Consider the following 18,386-nt stretch of genomic DNA (forward strand, 5'->3'; position numbering starts at 1 on the left):
TTGAAATTTAATCTGGCCATACTTGTCGCGGGAATCCATTATTTATTTTTGCCGTCGTATTGATTTCAACTTTGAAAGAAAACATGTGTCGTTGCCAAATGCTACACATTCACAATAAAGATGCTTCTCCCGGACGGTCCATATCAAAAGAAAGGGGGCATTTTTCAAGACAATATCAGCAACCCAAGGCTCTATTGTAACAGCAGTCTCGCCTATTGACAGTTCACACTTTTCATTGGGCTCGAATTTCCATTTGTTTCGTTTCCCAATAAAAACTAGTCTTTTTTATGCATGCTTATACAGAGTTTGGAGTTTTCGAGTCATTTTCGTGAGCCGAAAAGACAGCCTAGTGCTCCTGTCTGAAGGGCGACATGCTCGGATTTCTCGGCACGAAGATGAACTCAACCAGGGTCTGCCTCCAAAATATTTTTTTTAATCCGCGTGTTCAGATTCTACTTTTATTCGGAGTCATGTCCGAAACGTCAGTTTTCCCAGTCAAGAAGTCTGCTGACGATCATGACCGGCATAGCTCGAGTTTCTACCCGCAGACAAGCACAAACACACCAAAATAACAAAGGGGAAGAAGGAGAAGCTCTACGATCACTTGACACCTTCTTCATTGTATAACCAGATGTAAAAGTCAGCTCACGTCGCCGCTGATGTAGAAAATCGACAACATTTGCCGCCCGTCAACTTGACGTCAACATTGTTGACTTTGATCGAAGAGAACAAAACAGACTTGTTCTGTTTGGGATACCAATCTGGAATATACTAGTTGTTCTTGTTCTTTGAATGGACATAACAACATGCGTCTACATTCGATGCACATACATATACTGTTCCCTGCCTTCCTGGGTCTAGCTTTACTCGCGGCCGCGACCCCAGCTACTGTCTACATCATCCGCCATGGGGAGAAACCTCAGAATAAACACGATCATGGACTCAATCTAGATGGAATCAAGAGATCTTTGTGTCTGCGAGAGATATTCGGAGATTTATCCGACTATCATATTGGTCACATAATGGCACCGGCTGTTAAACGGAGTAAGTCGTCTAAATGTTTTCATATCTTTCGAGTGTTTTGTACCATCCCACCCAACTCCCTCTCCATTTACGCCTTCTCTATTCCGTCAACAGAAAGTACCATCGGCAATGCGATGCAACTACTTAGGACGAGTATTCAATTATCCCACTCAACAACCAATATCTCCAACCCTTCACTAAACTTCATTCCACTCTAGACGGTCAGCATCGACGAGCATACATGACAGTCCTCCCACTTGCCAACGATCTAGGCCTCGAAGTAGACGCCCATTGCTCTCGCAAAGATACCAAGTGCGTTGCCAAAACGATTCGCGATTACAAGGGACCCGGGAATATTCTGATTGCATGGAGACATTCGAATATGAAAGGTATACTGGAAAGACTGGGTGCACTTGGTGCCATTTCGTATCCGGAGGATCGGTAAGTCCATCGATCTTCTATTTTATCTTTTTCACACGTACGACGCGGGCTCATTGGGGTTTTCCTCAACTGCTGGAATATCTTGAAGTGACCTAATCAGTTTACCCGACTGTTTTGGGCTTGTTTTCTCACGCGAAAGCATCGATACAACAAACTTACAATTTCACATAATAGGTTTGATTTGATCTGGAGGATCCCGTACCCGTACCACGAGGTGACAAATGTTACTAGCGAATATTGTCCCGGCCTTGATTCCCATCCGTCGCTTGTGATTCAGCATTGACATTGGTGAGATGTAGTCACTGAGAAGGGGGCAGAGAGATCGCCAGAATATTTACTCTCGACACGGTTCCCATGCATGTGTACGTTGTGTATGGCAAGGTGCGACTGTGAGCAAGTGAGCTGTGCACATATACTACGAGTGGACGAGTGCCGCGAGTGAAAATGGAGAAAAATTAGATATCTCGGCATCGATTTCAATGTCCTGAACTATCCCAGAGTGTTCTTCAATCACTCATCATTCACATACAGATAAAGTTTTGAAATTATTTAGAAGGGGTTTTTCATCTACCGACATCTACTCAGTATCTGCGACCAGATACGCCCAGGGCCTCGTCAACTTTACATGCGTATTTGAGGTTCCTCGCTGATGTTGAAAAGAAAAAAAAGGAATGTCATTAATATTGTAAAATTTGAAGAGGAAGAATATAGTTGGTCAATGAGCATTAAAAAGCCGGCTCCCGCGTGACGGTAATTGTCGTATGTTGATACACCTGCGGTGCGGAAGCTTCAAGCTCAATATCCTCCTTGGGCACAATCGCCTCGGTCGAGGTACCTCTTTGGAAAGTGGTGCAGACGGTAGAAACCAGGCCCTGGTCTTCCGACCTAGAGTCTGTCTGCGCTTTTGTCCTCTTCTGTCCACTCTTGGAGAGATCATGGTACCCATCATCTCGCTTGGATCGGGTCTCCGAGTCCAGAACCAGGCTCTTGCGTGTCAAAGTGTACTGCAGGGTATCGCAAAATCCAGAGAGAGTCATCAAAGCTCCCGCCACACAGAAGTAGGCAACACTGGGGCTGTGTCCGCTGACGGAAGCCATTCGGCCGGCGGATAAAGGAAGAGTCAAAGCAATGTACACGATTGGATAGAGCACCATGTAGGAGACGACTCGATTGAGACGTCGGAGACTTTCAGTGTAGCTTTGACCGAGAATTTTCGACTGGGACATTCGACGGCGCAGCTGGACGAACATGATAGCGTAGAGCACGAGATTGAAGAATTGGGCGGCGAAAATCCAAAAGTAGTGTGTCCATAGACGAAGTGTGGGGTGTTGGGTGGTCATCCAGCACTAGGAGGAGGGCAAATTGACAGAGTTAGCTTGATACTTTATGGTGAGGTTTGTTTTGTTTTTTCTCCAAAATCAACGGGCGGAATATTCAAAGATGGTACGTACCCAAGCTACCGAAGGCATCCAAACGTGCGGTCCCACCACTGCAATGGGAATGATGACCAGAATCACGCCAAAGACCCAAAGGCTCACCACGATGGACACAAAGGTCCGATGACTGAGCTGGCGTCCCATGGTGACTTGTAGGAATGTATGGAGGGCAATGGCGAGCACAAACAATCCACTCATCGGATCTCCAATCTGCAGCCAGATTCCTTGCAGGAAGCACGCTGGATCCGTCGCATGCAGCGAATCCTTGGCAATCCACCTCAGACTGACGATGAAGCCCAAGCCTTGAATGAAATCGGCCAGAGCCAGGTTGTACATGAGCACCACATATTGATTGTAGCCAATGTAGCGCTTGTAGAATTTCTTCCAAAAGACAAAACGATAGGTAAAGAAACATAAAAGACTGAATGTGGAGAGGAGAGAGATCATGGCCAGAGTCGCTACCGCGATCAGGCCCGCTCTTTGTAATGAAGGTAAAGGATCAATGATCCACGAACCGGCGGCGGCGTTGGGCGAGTTGGCCGCGACATCTGATTGAGAGTCCCATCGTGGTTTAATGGCTGGGCCAGGGGACGTTCTCGGCGCCAGTAGCCAGTTTATTGTGAGGGTTAACATATGGTGCAGTGACTAGCCGCTGGCTGGTCGAAGGAAAGACAGCAATGAAGGACGTTTCATCCACGAGAGATGCCGCGCCGAAGGGAAGAAGGAGGGAACATTCTGATCACCTTATGTTGTATTAGGCCTTTTCCCCCTTCTACCACGAAATCCAGAAAAAAAAATGTCCTGCAGAGATTGTCAAACCTCTTGCCCCTGAGGAGGGGTGTCGACTATACTCCTGTTGGAGCCCCGCCCTCGATGTTCTGGTCGCGATCTCCATTTGCGTTGGATAATGACCGCCGATCCACCTCGTGGGCCTTAGCCGCAGAGGTCCAGAGGGCGCGCTCCGCGATCGAAGACGCAAAACCGGATTCGATGGGTGCTTGTTTGACCTGTTGGATGGAGTTGAGACTGGTGCCTGCTCCACTAGCGGGATGGACCCTTGGTTAGCACTAGCATTGTTTAAAAGCTTATGGCCCTGGGTCAGTGGTCGATTGAGATGTGTTTTTTTTTTCAAAATCGTCGCATGAGGCATTAACCGCGGTCAAAATCAAGACAGGACCATACCGTCGGATCCAGAGAGACTCGTCCGATCCACCTGGTTCGCTGGGATCGGGAGTGATTCGTTCTGCTTTAGGTTTACGATCGAGTCCCCAAGCCCTTCGACTGGAGCTTGAGACCACACTCCGAATTGACTTTTTCCTGCTCCCCACCAACATCAGGAGGTATGTACGTAAAGCACCACAGTCTTCCACTGGGTACTGTAATGGGTCGATTGCCTTCTCTGTTTCCCCACACGACAATCATGCATCATATCCAGACGCATCTACTAAACAATCTTACTGAAAAGTTGAAATGAGTATGTAATGCTGAATGCGCAGACGCTTGCCTTTGTACGCAGTTTGTCGGTCTTTTCCAAGAGTCTCAGAGTCAAAAACAGAGGGTCCACGAGTACATGGGAGATTTAAGTGGGTTGTGTTTTCGCTTTACTTAGCGCCCTGGCCTCACATGAGTCGACGACTACACAATCACAATGCATTTGACATGTGCGGACTTGACTTGCCTGTTTTTCCTCGGCGCGATTCCACGTGGGAGCATGAGGTGAAGTAGATGAGGAGGCTGGTAAAGAAATCTTCTCGAGCTACAGGCAGAGGTCTATGCTTCTCTCATTGTCCGCAACTCGGCACTTTGTTCCAAGTTCCGTAGAGATGGGGAGAGTATTTGGTCGGTTACATTATTTGAGGTGGTATCTGAGTTGTCCACACGAGCAAGGACCTCTCCGGAAAAAAATAGTCCACTAACTCTCCCCTTCACTGTGAACATGAACGGCACCATGGTAGCGCCCCAATTTTCGAGATTGCTCAATAGCGTGAACGCGGGAATTCTGATCTGCACGACGGGTGGCGATGGCAGTTGCGCTTTGATGACAAATTACCCGATGCGGTAAGACTCCACTCGACCAACTCCACTGACAGTAACGGGCGAGGCAAATGATCGACAGACGCGCTTCTGTCAAAGCGGGTAAGACCTCCGGCGCGGGCACCTGGCAAATTCCGAGGTGCCCAAAGAAAAACCAACAGACGGCAAGAAAATAGGAAGACGTGGAGAGAGTCTCGATGATTGGTTGGTTAAAGATATAAACGATGAAAAGAGAAACAATTTCTATCGATCGACGGCATATCTCAGCCCAACTTTCAATATAGCCTCAATCGGTTTTGGACTATGAGCATTCGCGTGGAGAGGAAACTTGGTCAAGGCGGGCCCGTGCTGCTTGATCGTTCTCCCGCTTTAGAAGACGACTGGGCTGTCTGGGCTCGGTACAACTACACTGGGCGATGTGCCGATGCAGTAGGTACTGATCCTACACAGTACAGAGAGCAGTGATTCGGGATGAGCCATGTGACATGCCGATAGTAAAGCGTTGTGACTCCACGTCAAGCGCAACTTGCGCCTCGGATTATCAACATCAGTGGCAATCAGCACCTGGGATTTCCCCGTGGATCACTCAGAGCATCTGTAGAAATGAGACATGTTCGGCACAGCCCTCTCTTTCGGTCTTGTCTTCGTTCCTTTTCTCTCTGTGGGGGCTCTTATCTTCGATTGGAAAAGGGTGAGCAGGCCCCGGCCTGCCATCTGATCGAGCAGATCACGTCGAGGACCCTTTCTTGTCCAAGATCGAGAAAATAGGAAATCGTCCCATCGACGCGGCACAGGGAACCACCACTGAACCATACTATGCCATCAGATCCAAGGCACCAAGTTCCGTGCAGATCGACTGAATTATTTCGATGGATCGTCGTGGTCGAGCCGCACGGTTGGAAACTGAGGAAATCGGCGCAATACTATGTGGCCTCTGTGCTCTACCTCCGTGACCGCGGCACCCACCGATGGTCCGCTTCTCACAGCCAGTGACAGTATAAAATGTACCTTTGGGATCTCATCTGTACCATACTAGAAGCTACATGGCAAAACATGGGCGCAATCTCCCGCCTTATGACTCGGAAGAGCTCGTGGAGCTCGTGATCGCCGCAAGTTGATGAGGTCACCGTCAGGGATACTCGGTCCTGCCCGGTACGCTTCACATGATGCAACAAGCAGGGCTACTCGTGTGATTTCCACTACTTCGGCCCCAGAAAGGATAGCTCATGAAAAAGGTAGGTGATTGCACATGCAGAAGAGTTCTCGTTTCGGGGGGTTTCAAGCATGCCAGACACGACCACAGAGACCACGTTTGAGACTCAACGGCAGACGATAAGCAGGAGGAACGCAACCCTCGTGATGGCACCTTTCAGCTTTGGCTTCTCATCCCATGTCCGGAAAATCTGTTTTCCCCGGTGCCTCCACTCCACGTGCCCAGGTCCTTGGAAATGTGTTCAAGATGGCAGATCCAGGGGTTGGAATCATCTCGTGGATTCGCGAGTGATGGTGAGCCTCCGCTGCTGTTCTCGACAGCTGGTTCCGCACCCAGGTCGCACACCCAGAGTTTGTGTGGGTTGAAGAGCCCAGGGCTCATGCAAGTGCGAGAAAGGCATGCCTCATTCAGTATATTGAATTTATGCCGAAGCGTCATTTTTAAGCCCCTTTCTGAGCTGCCAGGGCCTGCACAGATCTCTTCTCTTTTTCCACCCCCAGTCGGCGCTGAGCAGTGTCGCAATGCACCACGTTTCCACACTCACATTCACCTCCTTCTCGAAGCCATCGATACGTGAGGCTCCAGCGATTAGTGCGCGGTCGCTGGGTTCCGTTCGGCAGAGGATCATTCTTTCGTTTTTTGATCCCATGGGTCCAATGAAGCCGTGAGTCTCCCGTCATCTGCATCATGCTCCGGGGAGTGAGGTCAACATCTACCCGCGTGTCCCCCTTCCGGAACTGCATCACAGCGGGTCCCCCAATGGACAAGGCATATAGCTGGTCATAGGGACCATGAGCGTCTACATGAGGAGGAATACCCGCCCCAGGAGGATAGAATTGCAAGCAGACTTGGTCTGGAGGTCGAGATTCAGTCGTTGGGATCAGAGGTTGGAGCCAATCTGGAAACTCCCTATAGGGAATGTCCGGGTCTATCCCAAAGGTTTTGTAGTCAAAGGTATACCCGTAGTGAAGCGACAAACGACCTGGACGATCGGCCCACTCTAGGTCGTTCTCAAATATGGAGATGAGCCGTTGCTCATGCTCCGGAGTGATAAAATCATCTTGCCAGATGATGCCGTGGGGCTCAATGGGCAATTCTTGGAAACCGCTTCGTCCGGGCATGTAGGGAAATCGAAAATGACTTTTTGAGACGTTTGGTAAAGTCGGTTTGGTGTGACGCTGGAGTCCTTACGATCAGGTGACATCGGTCCACTCGGAGTCTCGAATGGAGATTTTTAACCCGCAGGCGACCCCCACTTTTCTCAAGTCGTCTATGCATTTTTCGTCATGTTGAATCCCATGCGAAATTGGGTGGTCATGCAGCTTTGACCACAGTACAAGACTTATCCGGTGTCCATGTTGACCCTTCGTTCCGCACATCAAGATGACTCTGTGCGACTGAACCTGGGGCCATGGATCAACGAGCATTTGAAAGACTCCCCATTGAATCATTCCTCTAAGCCATACTTCACGGCGTAGACTTTCATGGAGCTCAACACGCCGTTGCACTCGCGTAACTCCGGAGGCGTCAGTGTTGACTATCTCCTGTGCTAATATTATCAAATTAATTGAGTCCTAGCAATGACCCCATTGCCAAACTTCAACTGGCGAAGCTGACAGCCCTTCGGCAACGGTATAAAAGGTTTGGCGGCCAGTGCCTGAGGTTCAAAAACCACTGGCGGATGTCTGTCCAGCTGGCAGTGCTCAGCCAGGATCATCCCTCCATGTACAGTGTCTACCTTGGACACAAACATCGCTCTTGCATCTCACTCGTTCGAGTGGGCTTTGCAGGAGACTAAAAAAGCCCCCCCCCCCAGGTTGCCGGGACACGCCTGGCATACACTCAAGCAACTCCCCGCTAGACATCCCTGGTCATTTCAATGGCCTAAAATTGGGAGCTACCAATTGTGGCCGGGAGTCGTCCCGCGCGATGTTAAATAGGGAAATTCTTCATCTACTCAAACCAACAAGTCAGCACAAGATGGCACAGGTTCTTGAATCAGAGTCATTTGGCCAGACCTGGAAGTCCCATTGCGATCTTTTCTGTCATCTCCTGGGACCGCAGATCGTGCACTGTGCACCAAGATACGCGCCGCTTGGCCTTACCCCTCTTCCTAAATAGGCCTCGCGAATGACAATCCTTGAAGGCCCCCCCTGGCAAACCCCCCATGCGACTGTTGGCGTGGACAGCCTCACGTGTATAACTAGCGTTGAGACCCTGTCGTCCTCCAAATGATTGGCTTCGGGTCAATCTGGGCGCGGGGAATCCCCTAATCGGGAGAGTGCTCACCAGCAAAGCCCTGCGGTTATAAGGAATGTCGTGGCAGCTGTTAAATATGATTTCTAAAGTCTTAGCTTTCCCCCCTCTCTCTATCTCGTGACAATTGACGGTCTTTCGATCGGCCTTGAATCGACTGCACTCGTTCACGCAAAGATGGCACAGTCTACAATGGAGTCGGGATATGTGGGCAATTTGGATCCCATGCAAGAGAAGAAACTTCAGCAATTATGGAAAATTTTGCTGCAATCATGGAACGTGGAGATTGCAGCCTTGGAGTCTGATCAAGCATCGTCGATCTCTCCCCAATCTGGCAGCAAAAAGAGTCGACGAGTCTTCTCCGTCAGTCGATCACCGGTGCCGCCAACAGAGACAGAGCTCGCCAGAATTCCAGCGAACCTCCTGGCCACATTGGAAACACTTGGCGCAGGTCCAGTCGAATTGAAAGCTGTCGGTTCGCTACTGGTGAAAGTGCCTGGAGACAAGCTACGATCGGCGTTTTTGACACTCCTACGGCAAGACCATCCAGATGCATTCTTATTGCGCTTTTTGCGCGCTGAAAAGTGGGACGTTCCAAAGGCGTGGATCAAGTTCGTGGCCTCTCTGTATTGGCGTTCCTTCGAATACAGGATCGATGAAGAGGTTCTTTCCAAGGGAGAGGAGTACAACTGGTTGAGATCGCAAGAGGAAGCCGACACCGTCAGCAAAAAGGACGGCCAAAGTTTCATGCACCAGCTCAAGGTTGGAAAGGGATATCTGCATGGCTGCGATAGAGCTGGTCGACCGATATGCTTTGTACGAGTCCGAACCCATTACGCAGGCCAGCAGACTCAAAAAGGCCTGTTCGATTATATTATGCAAGGCATCGAAACCGCGCGCTTGCTACAAGTTCCACCCGTCGAGTCAATGGTATGAAACCATGTGCCCAAGTCCCGAATTCGCGCGCTCAAACAATTGTGACTAATGATTTGTGTTGTTCAGGCGATCTTGTTTGATCTTACGGGCTTTGGTATCTCGAACTGGGTAAACAAAGCTGTTTTTTACAATTATGTGCCTTTCTTTTTTTTCCCCTGTACTGACGATGAGCTGCAGGATTTTCCCCCGGTGAAATTCATTGTCGAAACATTTCAAAATTATTACCCTGAATCTCTCGGTGCAATGATCTTCTACAACCCGCCGTGGATCTTTTCAGGTTCGTTTTCACACTGCTTTCAATATTTGCTGCGAAGTGTCACTTAACCACCATTCACCGTTTGTGCAGGGTTTTGGAAGATCATCAGCGGAATCCTAGATCCAGTAGTCGCGTCCAAGGTCCATTCCATTAGTGGTCCCAAGGAGCTAGAGAAACTCGTGCCTAGATCCCAGATTCTGAAGGAATTTGGTGGCGAAGAGGATTGGGAATTCCAGTACATCGAGCCTTCACCCATGGAGAACGAAAGGATGGAGGACACGGCGACCCGCGATCTCATCTTGTCCGAGCGACAGGAGTTGGGCGACAAGCTCTTTAGCTTAACCGCTCAGTGGATCACACAAACAAACCACGAGTCCACTCTCCCACGTCGAAATGAGGTGATCTCAAGTCTGCGAGAAAACTACTGGAAGCTGGATCCCTATGTTCGCGCTCGCAATTATCTCGATCGCACCGGTGTGATCGGCGAGGGTGGAAAAATAGAATTTTATCCCCGCAAAGTCTCCGCACAGGCTGATGAGAAGTCGATCGCGATGACGGAGAGTGTGGCCGAGCAACCAGCAGCAGCAGCAGCAGCAATATCGGTCACCACAGCCTGACGAGGGGGGCTTAACTTGGAAGTTTAATTGACAGACATCTTCGCTTCCTATTTCAGCTGATTGATGGACGTGTGACATCTGTCTTGGCGAACAGATGCGACACAAATGCCAATCTACACAGGGAGAGCGCCCCGCGAGTCTGTGTCACATTGACACCCGCAGCGCCACAAGATCGCACGGTTATCCCAGCGTGTGTATTTCCGGATGCCAGTGGCAATGTTGCACGAGGTCCAGCAGCCTGGCAATTTGTCGGATGAAAAGTTGCACATTGGACAAAGATTATTATGACTCTCCTCCTCATCCCATCACACGTCTGACGACCAGACTAGAGCCTAGTCGCACTTTTCAGTCTCCACTTGAGCTGCACTGTCTCGGCCTATTCAATAATTTCCGACCACAATTCGGCCCCTCCCCTGGAAGATCTTAACTTGATTCAGAACGATAGCACAGGCCCGAAAATCCCAAAGGGCCAGGGTTGCATCAAATAAACCGTCTAGTTGGGCATTTGGCATAGACTCCTCGGATCCTCGCGAGTCAGAAGCTTGCAAAAGACGACCCCGCCCCAGAACGGTCGCCTGAACGGTGATTTGAAACTCTCCTGGTTGAACTTCGGTTGTGGCAAGATTTTACCGAGGTTCCGCACCATATAAGCTCAGATCTCGAGTGGTTTGAGATCGCTGCTGTCTCGATCAATTCGACATCCATTTTCTGGACAAATATCCACACAAGATGGCTCCACAAGCTCTTCTGGGAGACCATCTACCTTCTTCTGTTTTGGTGCTGGCGGGGATTGCACTCTTTGCCCTCGCCGGATTGAAAGCTGTCCAGGCGATTCAAGGTCGGTCCCAGAGCGTCCAAAGTTGTCCCACCAAATGGATTCCGACTGACGCGAGACTCAGGCTGGCAATACGCTCGCAAACATGGCTGCAAACCGGCTCGACATACCATGACCCATGGGCTTCTGGGCGCCGGAACCATCATGAAAATGCTGTCGGCCTCCAAGGAACATCGATTTTTGGCGTTGATACGTGGCTGGCATCAAACTTATGGGACGACGTTCGAGTCAAGAATGTTGAATCGCCAGCCCGTCTTTACCATCGAACCGAGGAATGTACAGACTGTGCTGGCGCTCAAATTTAAGGATTTCGAGCTAGGCTATTATCGCAACAAGGCCATACGGCCTCTGCTTGGTTATGGAATCTTTGCCACCGATGGCAGTAAATGGGAGCATTCACGTGCGCTCATCCGTCCCAACTTTAATCGAAGCCAGGTTCACGATATCAATGTTTACGAGACCCACGTCAAGGCGTTGATTGACCAAATTCCGCGAGATCAATCCACCGTGGATCTGCAAGATTTATTCTTCCGAATGGTATGGCGCCTTCCCTTGGGCCGGATCTGGGGATGCGGTGGCTCGCGCTAACGATTCCACTAGACACTCGACTCGGCGACGGAGTTCCTCTTTGGGGAATCTGTCAACTCACTGAAAGATACCTCGACCGCCTCGGCCTCTTCCTTTGCAGACGATTTCAACACTGCTCAAAATGGACTCGTTCGCCGCAATCGACTCGGACCGTTGATGGGACTTTACCGCAACCGTGACTTCTCCAAATCGATCGTCAATGCGCGCGCCTACGTGGATAGATTTGTGCAGAAAGGAATCGACTACCGCTTGGCACTCGACAAGGGAAGGATAAAGCCGAACGAACTTGATCAGCAATATGTGTTTTTGTACGAGCTGTCCAAGCAGACCCTGGACAAGACCGAACTTACGGACCAGCTTCTCAATATCCTCTTGGCCGGGCGCGATACCACTGCCAGTCTCCTCAGTATCACTTTCTTCATCCTGGCCAGACGACCGGATATTTGGACCAAGCTCAGACAAGAGGTCCTCAAGCTGGATGGCCGAAAACCTTCTTTCCAGGATCTCAAGTCCATTTCGTACCTGACCTATGTCCTGAACGAAAGTATGTTCCTCTCCCTCTCTCCCCCTCTCTCTCCCCTGCTTTCGTGCTCCGTGTGGCCCTCTATCAGCCCCACACAATGATCTAATATCATTGCTCTTGTGTCTGCAGCCTTACGCCTATACCCCGTCGTCCCCTTCAACGGCCGCATGGCCACCAAAGACACCTACCTGCCCGTAGGCGGAGGTCCCAACGGCAAAGATCCCATCCACATCCGCAAAGGACAGGAAGTGATGTACAGCGTATATGCCATGCAGCGCCGACAGGACATCTTCGGAGCAGATGCAGATGAGTACCGACCCGAGCGATGGGAGACGCTCAAGCCTGGCTGGGCGTACATTCCGTTCAATGGAGGACCCCGAATCTGTATTGGGCAGCAGTTTGCTTTGACCGAGGCTGGGTATTCGATTGTGAGGATTATGCAGGAGTTTGAAAGTATTGAGAGCAGAGATAACCGACCGTTTAAAGAGGCGCTGTCGCTGACATTGGCGAGTTTCCACGGCGCCCAGGTCGGTCTCAAAACTGTGCAAGCTTAGGCTTAGTTGTACATGTGGGGAGGGGGGGAACAGGAAAGCAGATTGATACCGATTCGAAAATAAAGGATTGAGATGCAAACTCAAATTCACAAGTAGACTTGTAGTTACAATTCAAATTACCACCCGTTCAATCCATCCCTCCATAAAATGGGAACTCAATCTGTCCATCCAACGCCGAAATGCAACCATCCTCCTCCTCCCCATACATCATCAACATCATCATCAGATCCATCCCCATCTCCATCTCCATCTCGCCCTCCCCTTGTCCTCCTCCTCCTTCTTCGCCTTCCCCCTCCATCTTCTCCGTAGTCCAACTCTCACTCGAAGCAGACCTCTCTCGAAACCGCCACCCACACAACCCAGCCCCCACCTCCAACGCGGACTCGCCACTGCTCGACGAGCCCATCCAACCCTCCAAATCAAACGCCACATTCCGAATCACGCTTAGCGCCCATGTCGCCGCCGTCTCCGCCTCCCAATACGAGTCCCGCAACCGGCCCATCACATCCAGACACAGCCTCACGCTCAGAACATCCTCGTCGCGCTCAGTCGAGGCCGGCGCCGCCCGTTCCAGATCGGCGACGTGGATGATGAGCGCGACGAGGATGGCTGTGACGGCGATGACGGGGAGTCGGTGCTGCAGGTTATGCTGGTAGAGTTCGGAGGTGATGCGGGAGATTTGGCTGGCGGCGAGTTGGACGCAGGATTTGGAGGTTGGGAAGGGTTGGGATTGATGGAAGACGGCGAGGTGGTGTAGAAGATCATGTGGAGGGTGTTGCGGTGGAGGAGGACGGTGGGGTGTTCTAGGGGGCATGAAGAAGAAGAAGAAGAAGAAGAAGAAGAAGAAGAAAAGGAGGAAGGGGAAGAATGTGGTGATGATTCAGATGGAGGGTTGGCTTGACAGGGTGGTGGGAGGGTGTTTGCCCAGTCGGCGAGGTCAAGTTCGCAGGGGTGAGGATGATGGGGAGATTGGGTGGACGGCGAGGATGTTTCGGTTTCAGTGTGATTCATATAGTCTGTGTTGTTTTTATTTGTATTTGTGGTGGTGGTGATGATGCTTCTTAGAGAAATGGTCGAGGAATCAGTATATGTAGTGTGTTTACCCTGGAGGTCCAGGATTTTGCCGATGCAGGTACAGAGACGAGCTGTCGCGATGCAGATACTGGCGAGATCCTGCTGAGCTTGCAAGTTCCGTGCAACTGTGCAGGCGGGAGACACGATCTGGATATCAGATGGCAGAGGGCCAACGTCAAAGTCTTGCTCTGTGAGTGGAGGGTGTCCGAATTCTGTCTGGTCAATGGCCGTTCGACATCGGAGTCGGAGTGCGATGATCGAGTCGGTCATGTAACAGGCCCACGCGATGCGTTTCCACAGTCGAGGACTGCATTGAAAGCGTGGAGTCAGGTGGATGTCTTGGAAGAGGCCAACCGACCGAGCTACGGTGATGGCCGCTTTGATCCAATGTCGACTGTCGTACCCATCTGCTGTGTCGAGTCGCAATGTCATGAGAAGTAGGGTCTGGATAATCGTGATGGGATCCGACTCATAGCGAAAATTGTATAGAAGCTATTGTGCTCAGATGATTAGTTTGTTTCACTTCATTCTCCATTCCTTTTTTTTTTCTTTTTTTTTGCTCCGCTCCATCATTCCTCTCCTTCTTCACTCTACTCTTCCGGGACATTCAGACTCACCTTGGCCTTTTGAAAAAAGTCTTCATGCGCCTCCTTTCGGCTCAGGTATCCAACTTCCAGGAGGTAGTGCAAGTCGACATAATTTGTAGCCGAGAACATCACAGCCCAATACAAGAGCAAGCTAACCCTACCTGGGCCTCCGCGTCCATCATGAATGATTGCCAAAAAGTCCTGCCATTCCAGAATAGGCATCGACGGCAACACGCATTCGATAAAGGTGTGTAGTAGCGCTTGCTGGAGTCGTGCACTGGGTAGACAGAATACTTGATTCTTTTCCAAATAATCGATCATCTCCTGGCTCATCGTCGGCGGGAGCGGATTAAGAAAGCCTGGGAGGGGATCCGGTCGATGTTCGAGGCCCGCCGTCGTGGGAGCCACCGATGCGCCCACATTGGTGAAGGCGTTCCAGAATTCGTCTTCACTGAACGCAGGTGGCGAACTGTATTCCGTGTTCAAGTGCGCTGCAGAACTTGTAGTGGGGGTAAATTCCCGCAAGAGAGACGTCTTTCGAACGGCGTCGGGGGTAGATGGTGATTGTTTGGGCTTTGAGGTGGCCATGCAACGACTAATCAAATAGCCGGTGGGATTAATCCAAGACTGTTCCATCTACTCCATCTTCCCTGGTTTGGTTTTGGGTCGGGAGATGAGATGGGATGAAGGGGTTGAGTGTCAGCTACATACATGGCCTGGTTTCTTCTTTTGATAATGCACTGGATGCCTTTGCGGGTGCAATTTCGGCATGGTGAGCTCACAGTCGCGTTGCAGCGCACCTTGGCCATGCGACAAGACTGGCATGCCTTTTGCGCTCTGCCCGAAAGGAACATGGACGGTCTCTTTATCTCGGTCATGGTCAAGTTGTGGCGAGTAGCGTCGGGCAGATATTAAGGTCCTCCAGGTTTCTCACTTCAGCCAAATAGAGAGTAGGTAGTTGCTCGTGTGGAACGTGATCCGTTGATATTTGGGCAATTAAATTCAGCTTCCCACTGAGGGCGGTTGGTAGGAAGAGAGAGAGAGAGAGAGAGAGGAGAGAGGAGAGAGAGAAGAGAAGAGAGAAGGAGGGTCTGGAGGGAATGAGGAGAGAGAGAAGACGGAGAGAGAGAGAGAGAACCGAGAGAGAAGGGAGAGGGGAGAGGAGAGAGGGAGAGAGAGAGGAGAGAAAATCAGAATATCCAGCAAATCCAACACGGGTGATCCACCTCCTGATGGTAGGTTCCTCCTCGTCGATATGGATCCAACCCGTCAATAGTCAGAGAAGGCGTAGATCAAACTAGTCTTCCAACTGGGAGATCAAGTCGACTATATAGTCCGGGGCCCCGCAATATCAATGGAAATCATCTCACCGGCGGTACAGTCCCTATGCCCATCTGCACCAGATGCTCAACATTAAGCTCGAATCCCCTACTCCACCACGAGTCCCAGGCTGGGACCAGCTGCATCCATCGTCATCGGACTGGGACTTTTAATGGTTCCAGAGAACTTGGAGCGGCCTGGGCACATTCCACTCTCCCAACGAGGATTGTGGTCGGAGCTGGGGATGTCTCGGCACGTGGACCGGCGGAAGGTTATTACTCGAAAGGCGGACGGCAGGATGCTGGACTCGATGTGGTCTGGGTTTTTCACCCACATGACAACCGGTCATTGTCTCGTACCGAAGAGAGAGAGAGAGAGAGAGTACCACATATTGATGTGCATGTATATCAATTTCCCCCCGATATACACAGTACTACCCCTGTCCTGATGTATGTGTAGGTTGACACTGAGGATTTCCCCCAACGCTCCCCCCTGTCTTCATTGTAAAGTCAACACAGTACATGGAGTAGGGGGGCCTCCATCGCCACTCGACTACAGATTAACATGTTGTAGACATGAGAGTACACCGATTCAACGACTCCCCCTCAGCAATACGTCCTTCAAACTGACACATGTGGTGTACTCAATCTTGCCGACTATTATGAAGGGGCTCCCTCAACAAGAATTAACCTTCATGACGTCATCCGGACATTTCCTGCTCGATCGGGTTAAGCGCCACAATCAAAGTGTCGGGAACGGTGGGTCCTCTGGTTCCAGGCTCTGTGCGCAATCCAACCGTGCGCTTATTCTGTGGTCCTCCAACACCGACCTAAACCAGACAAATATAAAGAGTACAGTACGGCCTCAGTTGCCCCGCACAGCCTGCAGTTTATTCTGCGCCAGGCTGAGCTTTGGATGTTGGATAAACTCAAGTTTGGTGGCTTTTTGGTCTACAGTGAGGGTAACCAAGACGTACTGTACGTAGCGGCGGAACTGGAAATCCCGACGAAATGACCATGGTGTGGAAAAGCGTTCAATAGTGAATTGCATAATTGAAATCTCGTGAGCCAGACAGATAATACATACGGACCTTGGATCCTGTCTCCATCCTGGAAATCATTGGAGCCGGCTTCACGGCCGATGACTTTTGAAGTTCTGGTATCCACACCCCCCCTGAGCACATACCCTACCTACTTTTAATCCCCACCTTAAAAGATGGTCGGAGCTGACGGGACTTACTCCCGGTCAACCCGTGGATGAGCATCAAGACACGTGAAATATCTCTGTCCAATATTTACTGGATTCCATAGCATCCATTTTGATTTGAAGTCAAAAACCAACAAGCCTCACTACTGTACATAACATCCCTCTGTACTTTATTCTGTATCCAGGATTCCTAGGGGTTCAGCACGGGGTCAATTACAGTAGTCTGGAGTCTGGAGTTTGTACCCGGTGTCTTCTTTCCGTTTTTGGTCGCACCCACACTTATTGAGAGCAACACTCCCCCATCTGCCGACGCCACGAAGATCCAAACGAACATCACAACGTCTCTAATTTCCTGCTGTAGATTCTCATGCACCTCTGGAAATCCTCCTTGTCCCCCCCGGCCTACCCGGAAGATGTTCTGCGTCCGCGCGGAAAACACCATACCAACCTCCTAGGGTGTTCTGGATTCGTCGACGATAACAGGTCCACAGAAACCACAGCAGGCGGCGGCGCAGGAGGATAGCTCAGTCCAGTGACAAAAAAATCCGCACTGGTGTTTCGCACTGTCTTGTATACTCGTCGTAGTACAGTCGACGGGCACAATATCTATGAACTTTCTTCAGGCCAGGGACATGGATCGTGAATCAGGTAAGAAACAAAAAAATAGAAGCGATTCTCTCTACTGCATCTAGTCCCGAGTATACTCGTCAGTGGCAATTTGCACTTACCCTGCTATCTATGTACATCCGCCTCGTCGGAGATACGAAAACACAACAGAGCACTTAAGTACTAATAGCCTTCATGCTCCGTAAATACGTAGATCCATCAAACTACCAGCATGCAACTATCAAATACACATGGTACTTTCCCCATCCAGCAATGCAATGCGGTGAGGAGACGGAGACTCATAGAACCAGGCTGTCAGAATTGATATCTCACTCAGTTAATCCAACCGGTCAAGTACCGCACGGTTACAGTTGAAAAGTCTCGACTCCATCCCACGGAGCCCAATTACTCTTTTTGGTATCGTAGCTGATAGCAACCCTTCCATTTCAGAGCAAGGACCCCCAGTACCGTGCATCCCCAGTACACATGCAAAGCACCAGTGGAGATTGCATTAAGTACCTACTTACTAGACTACTATACGTGGCCTGTCGTTCAAGTTCAAGCGTAGGAATTGTCGAGAATCTCATCCCTCTGTTTTCTTGCGGTGGAGGTACAAGAATGAAATTTTTTTTCATAAAAAAAAAGAATTCAAAAAAATTAATAGGTCAGTGAATGAATCCCACTTCCCACCCCCCAAAAAAGAGAAAGACAACCGACAAAAAAAATAACAGACACAAATCCGTCCAATTCAGATACTACAGCCCTTACAACATACTGTCTACTCACAAAGAACCCATCCAACGTCGATCAAGTCCCGCCGACTGGCTAATTTGTTGAACCAGTGCTGATTGACGCCGGTGTAGAAAAAGAAAAAAAGAAAA

At 50.2% G+C, this 18,386-nt stretch overlaps 7 protein-coding genes across 7 annotated transcripts; 4 read left to right on the forward strand and 3 right to left on the reverse strand.

Annotated features, from left to right (window-relative positions):
* Positions 1-1,022: 1,022 nt before the first annotated feature.
* Positions 1,023-1,747, forward strand: POX_e06690 (uncharacterized protein; the record flags this gene model as incomplete). The annotated part of the gene is made up of 3 exons (XM_050115506.1): positions 1,023-1,044; positions 1,242-1,464; positions 1,639-1,747. The coding sequence occupies 3 exons, from the start codon at positions 1,023-1,025 to the stop codon at positions 1,745-1,747; spliced, it is 354 nt and encodes a 117-aa protein (XP_049967966.1).
* Positions 1,748-2,189: 442 nt separating this feature from the next.
* Positions 2,190-3,533, reverse strand: POX_e06691 (uncharacterized protein; the record flags this gene model as incomplete). The annotated part of the gene is made up of 2 exons (XM_050115507.1): positions 2,190-2,810; positions 2,916-3,533. The coding sequence occupies 2 exons, from the start codon at positions 3,531-3,533 to the stop codon at positions 2,190-2,192; spliced, it is 1,239 nt and encodes a 412-aa protein (XP_049967967.1).
* Positions 3,534-6,587: 3,054 nt separating this feature from the next.
* On the reverse strand, positions 6,588-7,268 carry POX_e06692 (uncharacterized protein; the record flags this gene model as incomplete). The annotated part of the gene is made up of 1 exon (XM_050115508.1): positions 6,588-7,268. One exon carries the CDS (start codon positions 7,266-7,268, stop codon positions 6,588-6,590), a length of 681 nt encoding a protein of 226 aa, XP_049967968.1.
* A 1,312-nt stretch (positions 7,269-8,580) lies between these two features.
* Positions 8,581-10,212, forward strand: POX_e06693 (uncharacterized protein; the record flags this gene model as incomplete). The annotated part of the gene is made up of 3 exons (XM_050115509.1): positions 8,581-9,333; positions 9,406-9,616; positions 9,686-10,212. 3 exons carry the CDS (start codon positions 8,581-8,583, stop codon positions 10,210-10,212), a joined length of 1,491 nt encoding a protein of 496 aa, XP_049967969.1.
* Positions 10,213-10,941: 729 nt separating this feature from the next.
* On the forward strand, positions 10,942-12,712 carry POX_e06694 (Cytochrome monooxygenase himC; the record flags this gene model as incomplete). Its single annotated transcript, XM_050115510.1, has 4 exons — positions 10,942-11,050; positions 11,112-11,584; positions 11,648-12,179; positions 12,288-12,712. The coding sequence occupies 4 exons, from the start codon at positions 10,942-10,944 to the stop codon at positions 12,710-12,712; spliced, it is 1,539 nt and encodes a 512-aa protein (XP_049967970.1).
* Positions 12,713-12,839: 127 nt separating this feature from the next.
* On the reverse strand, positions 12,840-14,961 carry POX_e06695 (uncharacterized protein; the record flags this gene model as incomplete). The annotated part of the gene is made up of 3 exons (XM_050115511.1): positions 12,840-13,395; positions 13,455-14,278; positions 14,404-14,961. 3 exons carry the CDS (start codon positions 14,959-14,961, stop codon positions 12,840-12,842), a joined length of 1,938 nt encoding a protein of 645 aa, XP_049967971.1.
* A 1,647-nt stretch (positions 14,962-16,608) lies between these two features.
* On the forward strand, positions 16,609-16,707 carry POX_e06696 (uncharacterized protein; the record flags this gene model as incomplete). Its single annotated transcript, XM_050115512.1, has 1 exon — positions 16,609-16,707. One exon carries the CDS (start codon positions 16,609-16,611, stop codon positions 16,705-16,707), a length of 99 nt encoding a protein of 32 aa, XP_049967972.1.
* Between the last annotated feature and the right edge of the window lie 1,679 nt (positions 16,708-18,386).

Source organism: Penicillium oxalicum, chromosome V (assembly GCF_001723175.1).
Source record: "Penicillium oxalicum strain HP7-1 chromosome V, whole genome shotgun sequence".
In the NCBI taxonomy this organism is placed as follows: Eukaryota; Fungi; Ascomycota; class Eurotiomycetes; order Eurotiales; family Aspergillaceae; genus Penicillium; species Penicillium oxalicum.